This window comes from Hylobates moloch, unplaced genomic scaffold, assembly GCF_009828535.3.
Source record: "Hylobates moloch isolate HMO894 unplaced genomic scaffold, HMol_V3 SCAFFOLD_1, whole genome shotgun sequence".
In the NCBI taxonomy this organism is placed as follows: domain Eukaryota; kingdom Metazoa; phylum Chordata; class Mammalia; order Primates; family Hylobatidae; genus Hylobates; species Hylobates moloch.
This window is the reverse complement of record NW_026652276.1, coordinates 102,969,286-102,977,266: the sequence shown is the minus strand read 5'-3', so window position 1 is coordinate 102,977,266 and position 7,981 is coordinate 102,969,286. Positions and strand designations below refer to the sequence as shown.

Here is a 7,981-nt window from a genome sequence, read left to right as displayed (position 1 = left end):
TAGACGCCACCCACCCGTTAGTCACTTGGGAGCCGTCTGGGTTATCAGATCGACTGTCTGCAAGTATTGCATTGTTTGTGTTCAAATCACTCTTATTTTCCATCATAATGGCCCCAAAGCACAAGAGTAATGATGCTGGGAATTTGGATAGGCCAAAGAGAAGCCGTAAAGTGCTTCCTCTAAGTGAAAAGGTGAAAGTTCTCGACTTAATCAGGAAAGACAAAAAATCCTATGCTGAGGTTGCTAAGATCTACGGGAAGAATGAATCTTCCATCCGTGAAATTGTGAAGAAGGAAAAAGAAATTCGTGCTAGTTTTGCTGTCTCACCTCCAACTGCTAAAGTGACGGCCACAGTGCGTGATAAGTGCTTAGTTGAGATGGAACAGGCGCTGCATTTGTGGGTGGAAGAGATGAACAGAAAACGTGTTCCCACTGACAGCAACATGTTGCGCCAGAAAGCCTTGAGCCTATACCAAGACTTCAGCAAAGGATGCTCTGAAACCGACACCAAGCCATTTACTGCGAGTAAGGGATGGTTACACAGATTCAGGCATAGATTCTCACATCATTACAAGAAGAAGAAGAAGGGTGAGTACAGTACAAGTTATTTTGAGAAAGAGAGGAGAGAGAGACAGAGAGAGAGAGAGGGATCACATTCACCTAACTTAGTACTTGCTATACTTGTTCTATTTTGTTATCATTGTTGTTAATTTCTTCCTGTGCCTAATTGGATTTGGTATTATCCAAGGTTTCAGGCATCCACTAGCCATCTTGGAATGTGTCCTCCACAGATAAGAGGGGACTACTGTATTCGCTCTCTCTCTCTTTTAACTTTTATTTTAGGTTCATGGGTACATATGCGGGTTTGTTACATAGGTAAACTCGTGTCACCAGCGTTTGTTGTACAAATTATTTTGCCACCCGGGTACTAAGCCTATCTAATAGTTATTTTTTTTCTGCTCCTTATCCTTCTCCCACTGAGGCGAGCAGATCACCTGAGGTTGGGAGTTCGAGATCAGCCTGACCAACATGGAGAAACCCCGTCTCTACTAAAAATACAAAATTAGCCGGGCATGGTGGCGCATGCCTGTAATCCCAGCTGCTCGGGAGGCTGAGGCAGGAGAATCGCTTGAACCCGGGAGGCAAAGGTTGCGGTGAGCCGAGATCGTGCCATTGCACTCCAGCCTGGGCAACAAGAGCGAAACTCTGTCTCAAAAAAAAAAAAAAAAAAAAAAGAAAGAAAAGAAAGAAAAGAAACATGAACTTTCTTCATATTAAAAAAAATGCTTTGAAGCCGGGCGCGGTGGCTCACTCTTGTAATCCCAGCACTTTGGGAGGCCGAGGCGGGCGGATCACGAGGTCAGGAGATCGAGACCACGGTGAAACCCCGTCTCTACTAAAAATACAAAAAATTAGCTGGGCGTGGTGGCGGGCGCCTGTAGTCCCAGCTACTCGGAGAGGCTGAGGCAGGAGAATGGCGTGAACCCAGGAGGCAGAGCTTGCAGTGAGCCGAGATTGTGCCACTGCACTCCAGCCTGGGCGATAGAGCGAGACTCCGTCTCAAAAAAAAAAAAAAAAGTTTTGAATGCTAAATAATACCATCTAATATTTATATAACACGTACCCAAGTTGATAAAGTATTTTCATCTACATATCATCTGATTTCCCCAAATCCCTGGAGAAGGCAGAGAAAATACTATGGAGGTTTTATTTTTAACAACTTAAATTTAGAGCTTTATATTTAAAAACTTAAATTTAAAAACTTCAAAAAACAACGACAATGTTAACATAATCTTAAATAGCAGATAAAAATTCATCTAAATCCTGCTACCCCAACAAAGAAAACTGTTTATTTCAACTGGTGCAACATGAATATTCGTTTTACTGTGTCGGCCAGATGCTCACACAAAAGGCAGAGCTAGAGCTGGAAGGTCTATTTAGATCACATCTACATTATTAATTGTTATGAATAAATTATAACTTGGATTTAGTTTTTTTTTTCCACCTTTGGATGAATTCTAAGAACCATACATACTGGAAAAGGTTGTCATTTATTCAGGATTCTAAATATTCAAATTATTCGAACAAAAAACCGTTCAAAAACAGTGTTTTATAATCAGTATTAAAAAATATCATTGTGGTTGGATGTGTTGGCTCATGCCTGTAATCCCAGCACTTTGCGAGTCTGAGGTGGGCAGATTACGAGGTCAGGAGTTCGAGACCAGCCTGACCAACATGGTAGAATCCTGTCTCACCAAAAATACAGAAATTAGCCAGGCGTGGTGGTGCTCGCCTGTAATCCCAGCTACTCAGGAGGCTGAGGCAGGAGAACTGCTTGAACCTGGGAGGCAGAGATTGCAGTGAGCCGAGATCACGCCACTGCACTCCAGCATGGGATACAGCTGGGGATCCCACTCCAACTTGGGAAACTCTGTCTCAAAAAACAACAACAACAAAAAAAGTGGCTGGACAGGGTGGCTCACGCCTGTAATCCCAGCACTTTGGGAGGCCAAGGTGGGCGGATCATGAGGTTAGGAGTTTGAGACCACCCTGACCAACATGGTGAAACCCTGTCTCTACTAAAAATACAAAAATTAGCTGGGCCTGGGGGCACGCACCTGTAATCCCAGCTACTCAGGAGGCTGAGACAGGAGAATTGCTTGAACCCAGGAGGCGGAGGTTGCAGGAGCCGAGATCGCGCCATTGCACTCCAGCCTGGGCAACTGGAGTGAGAGAACTTGTCTCAAAACAAAAAGCAGAAAACAAAAAAACAGAGTACCTGAACTTTCACCAGAATTATGGTTTTGGGCAATCTAAAATATACTACTGAGGGCTGGGCGCGGTGGCTGAAAGTGCAATGGCAGCACTTTGGGAGTCCGAGGTGGATGGATCACCTGGGGTTAGGAGTTTGAGACCAGCCTGGCCAACATGACCAACATGGTGAAACCTCGTCTCTACTAAAAATCCAAAAATTAGCCAGGTGGGGTGGTGTGCACCTATAATCCCAGCTACTCAAGGGCCTGAGGCAGGAGAATCGCTTGAACCTGGGAGGTGGAGGTTGCAATGAGCTGAGCTTGTGCCACTGTACTCCAACCTGTGTGACAGAGTGAGACTCCATCAAAAATAATAATAAATACATAAATAAATAAAATAGAATATATGAGAGACAGTGGGTGCAGGTACTCATGCCTGTAATCATAGCACTTTGGAAGGCTGAGGCAGGAGGATTGCTTGAAGCCAGGAGTTTGGAACCAGCCCGGTCAACATAGCAAGACTCCATCTCTACCAAAAAAAAAAGTGATATAACAGAGTCACCAAAAGAGTATTCAGTTTGGATTCAAAAAAAATCTTTAAAAAGAGCATATGATCCCAACAACAGAGATCTCAACAAAGTGGCATAACCATGGTCCTGTCACTGTGGGCTTTCAGGGGTTCCTATGCAGGGTCCCATGATCACATGCTATTTCTGTTTTCTTTTCTTTTTTTTTTTTTTTTTTTTTTGAGATGGAGTCTTGCTCTGTCTCCCAGGCTGGAGTGCAGTGGCGCGATCTCGGCTCACTACAGCCTCCGCCTCCTGGGTTCAAGCAATTCTCTGCCTCAGCCTCCCAAGTAGCTGGGATTACAGGTGCCTGCCACCACGCCCGGCTAATTTTTTGTATTTTTAGTAGAGACGGGTTTCACCATCTTGAGACGGAGTCTCGCTCTTTTGCCCAGACTGTAGTGCAATGGCGCGATCGCAGCTCACTGCAACCTCTGCCTCCCTGGTTCAAGCGATTCTACTGCATCAGCCTCCCGAGTAGCTGGGATTACAGGCACATACCACCATGCTTGGTTAATTTTTTTTTTGTATTTTTAGTAGCGATGGGGTTTCACCATGTTGGCCAGGCTGGTCTCAAACTCCCGACCTCGTGATCCTCCCACTTTGGCGTCCCAAACTGCTGGGATTACAGGCATGAGCCGCCGCGCCAATCACCTGCTATTTCAAAGCAGTCAACGAAGCTCTAAGCCCAGAGTCTAAGCGAAGATGCATCTGAGTTGGTGGAATTGCTCACGTGGGGTCCAAATCCATCTCTAGCTTGGCCAAGGCCCATTTGACTTGGCTTTGTTTCCCACCAAACAGAAGAATGGAAAAGTCACATCATATGGACGCTTATCTGAAGGCTAAGCTAAACATTAACAAAAAGAGAGGGGGAAATAATTGAAATAACATGGATGGTTCTGCCAGCTGTTGGACTCTGTACTTATGTCCTGACTGACCATGAGCTGAGAGCCGCAAATCTGCTCTTGCTGAAGCCCCAATCCAGTCTGCATCTCTTCGTATACGCATCCTGTGATTCTAGTCTTTTTTTTTTTTTTTTTTTGAGATGGAGTTTCGCTCTTGTTGTCCAGGCTGCAGTGCAATGGCACAATCTCGGCTCACCGCAGTCTTTCCCTCTCAGGTTCAAGCTATTCTCCTGCCTCAGCCTCCTGAGTAGCTGGGATTACAGGCATGTGCCACCACGCCCGGCTAATTTTATATTTTTGAGACTTTTTTTTTTTTTTTTTGAGACGGAGTCTTTCTCTGTCGCCCAGGCTGGAGCGCAGTGGCGCGATCTCGGCTCACTGCAAGCTCCGCTTCCCAGGTTCACGCCATTCTCCTGCCTCAGCCTCTCCGAGTAGCTGGGACTACAGGCGCCCGCCACCACGCCCGGCTAATTTTTTTGTATTTTTAGTAGAGACGGGGTTTCACCGTGGTCTCGATCTCCTGACCTCGTGATCCGCCCGCCTCAGCCTCCCAAAGTGCTGGGATTACAAGTGTGAGCCACCGCACCTGGCCTAATTTTATATTTTTAGAAGAGATGTGGTTTCTCCTTGTTGCTCAGGCTGGTCTCGAACTCCTAATCTCAGGTGATCTGCCTGCCTCGGCCTTCTAAAGTGCTGGGATTACAGGCATGAGCCACTGTGCCCAGCCCGATTCTAGTCTTTAAAGGAGGATTTCCTGGCTGGGTGCAGTGGTTTACGCCTGTAATCTCAGCACCTTGGGGGGCTGAGGCAGGCGGATCACTTGAGGTCAGGAATTTGAGACCAGACAGACCAACATGGTGAAACCCTGTCTCTACTAAAAATCCAAAAATTAGCCGAGCATGGTGGTGCATACCTGTAATCCCAGCTACTTGGGAGGCTGAGGCAGGAGAATCTCTTGAGCCCAGGAGTTGGAGGTTGCAGTGAGCCAAGATCGCACCACTGCACTCCAGCCTGGGCACCAGAGTGAGACCCCATCCCCTCCCAAAAATATCAATAAATAAAGGAGGACTTCCTACTACATCATTTTTAGACACAAATCAACTATTATTTTTCATCTATTGCCCAATCCCCAAAACGGTAATCTGATCCTACATTCGAAAAAAAAACCTGGGTCCAGTGCAGTGCCTCATGCCTGTAATCCCAGCACTTTGGAGGCCATGGCAGGAGGTTCATTTGAGCCCAGGAAGTCAAGACCAGCCTGGGCAACATAGTGAGACCCATCTCTACAAAAAACGAAATTAGCTGGGTGTGGTGGCACATACATGTTGTCCCAGCCATTCGGGAGGCTAAGGTGGGAGGATGGCTTGAAACTGGAGTTGGAGGCTGCAGTGAGCTGTGATCGAACCATTGCACTACAGCCTGGGTGATACAGTAAGACCCTGTCTCAAAAACAGGAAAAAAAAAAAAAAGTAAAACAAAACCCTAGCTTTGCAGAGAGATAGTATCCAAAGTGATTTATTTATTTATTTATTTATTTTGAGACAGAGCCTCACTCTGTCACCCAGGTTGGAGTGCAGTGGCGCGATCTCGGCTCACTGCAAGCTCCGCCTCCCGGGTTCACGCCATTCTTCTGCCTCAGCCTCTCCCAGTAGCTGGGACTACAGGCGTCCGCCACCATGCCCGGCTAATTTTTTGTATTTTTAGTAGCGACGGGGTTTCACCGTGGTCTCGATCTCCTGACCTCGTGATCCGCCCGCCTCGGCCTCCCAAAGTGCTGGGATTACAAGCGTGAGCCACCGTGCCCGGCCCCCAAAGTGATTTATAACAGTGGCCACAATTAATGTAGTATCTATACCACTAAGATGAAGGACAAATTGTTCAATGAATAGTGACAAGTGTTCCAACAAGCTGCAGTGAGCCAGACCTTAATGAAGACAGAACACACAAGATCTTTATGACTGTAACACATGAATTTGAGGGTTACAAACCTTAATGGCAAAATGCTCAGAAAAACGCTTTGTCTGCATACACATTGCCTCAACAGAGACAGCTTTCTGACTAGAGGTAATTCAAAACCAGCTCATGTTGACCTAACCGTTTTAGGAACTGCTTCAGTCTCAAAGAAGTTGGAGTTGTTTATGAAGAGGCAGCAAAATTCCACTGTGGGCCCGGTGCGATGCTCACGCCTGTAATCTCAGCACTTTGGGAGGCTGAGGCAGGCAGATCACTTGAGGTCAGGAGTTCGAGAACAGTCTGGGCAACATGGTGAAACCCGTCTGTACTAAAAATACAAAAATTAGCTGGGCGTGGTAGTGCACGCCTGTAATCCTAGCTACTCAGGAGGCTGAGGCAGGAGAATCGCTTGAACCCGGGAGGTAGAGGTTGCCGTGAGCCGAGATCGCGCCACTGCACTCCGGCGTGGGCGACGGAGTGAGGCTCGGTCTCAAAAAAAAATTCCACTGTGAACCACTAAACAAATTCATAGAAGAAAGGAAGTATCTTCCAAACGTTTTCACGATGATAAGGGTCATCTTGGCTAAATAAACTTCTGCCTTACTAACTCACTTTGTAACACCCTCCCAAATTCTACTCTACGACTCCACTATACCCAGGAAATCCTTTCCTCGACCCCTCCAGGTGGAGAAACCACTCTCTCAACAAAACATACTCACTGAAGTCCACAGTAGCTGAAATCTGCATCTCGTAGGATGGCTGCTCTTACTAAAGTGAGTTATAGGCTTCTCAAGAGTTAAATTTGTTCCTAAATATATGTCAGTGGCACGTGGTATTGGGAATAGAGAATTTAATTAAATATTACTAAATGTCAATGAAATACAAGTGCAAAAAGAAAGTTGCTCTTGTGCAAACTTAATGAATGACTTTCGAGACAATCGACAAAGGAGAGTCACAATCTTATTAGGCAAGGACCTAAGGGATCCTAGACATTGTCCGGGAAATCGCAAAAATTCAGGCTTCTGTAATCAGATTGCTTCTCCGGTGAGCTTTACGCTCTCCATGTATTTTTATAAAAAATCCAACATGAAAATTCTAGAGGAGGCTTTACTGGGTGCGGTCTGTGCAAGAGAGACGATGGGGAATGCCAATCGCAGAACCCAGATTGAAAGGAAAGGTTTTTTGGACCCACATCAAAAGACTGGCTACTCGGAAAGTTTTCTCACTAGCGACAAAGGCTTGGAGACTGGAAAAAGCGTCGTGGTCGCCACCTACCGAGAAGCGGCGGGTCGGGGGAGGATGGCCATCGTGGCCCGAATCCCCAGTGGGTGGTACTGGGTCGGTGGGGGGGGGGGGGGGGAATCAAAAAACCACTCAATCTTGTGCTTTACATAAACATCTAAAAATCGTCGGCCTCGGGGTTGTAAAGTTTTGGAGTTTAACTTAGGTGAACAGTAATGTCTCTCCATTTTCAGAACCCACCGGCTAATGCAAGTTGAGAAGCAAAAAATAATGGTAGGGGGAGGAGTTTGAGTTAAATCGCATCGCGGTTGACAGAACAAAACAAGAGCTACGAGTCAGGATTTCTACTCCCAGTCCCTTGCAAGTTTCCTTCGAAATCCTGAGGGAGAGACAGAGGCGGAGGGTCTGGGGGAGGAATTAAAACACAAGGTCTCCTCCCCTCTCGCCTGTCCGAACTTGGGGGCAACGGTCTCTTTGGAGGCCAGCTTGGAAAACACTAGAGAGGAGTTCTTTGTGTCCCGGAGGGTAGTGCTGGGTGGAAAGACTCCCCTTTTGCAGAGCA

General features: G+C 46.5%; 1 protein-coding gene across 6 annotated transcripts in view; it reads left to right on the top strand.

Annotated features, from left to right (window-relative positions):
- The first annotated feature begins 397 nt into the window (after window positions 1–397).
- Window positions 398–7,981, top strand: part of GTF2I (general transcription factor IIi) — a 113,141-nt gene continuing 105,557 nt past the window's right edge. For 3 of the 6 annotated variants that reach the window (XM_032756580.2, XM_032756554.2, XM_032756545.2), the window contains exon 1: window positions 398–588. In XM_032756580.2, coding sequence (XP_032612471.2) covers window positions 411–588 — 178 coding nt within the window. In that variant the 5' untranslated portion in view covers window positions 398–410. The remainder of the gene's footprint in view (window positions 589–7,981) is intronic. The other 3 variants (XM_032756590.2, XM_032756563.2, XM_032756572.2) reach the window with 1 other exon arrangement.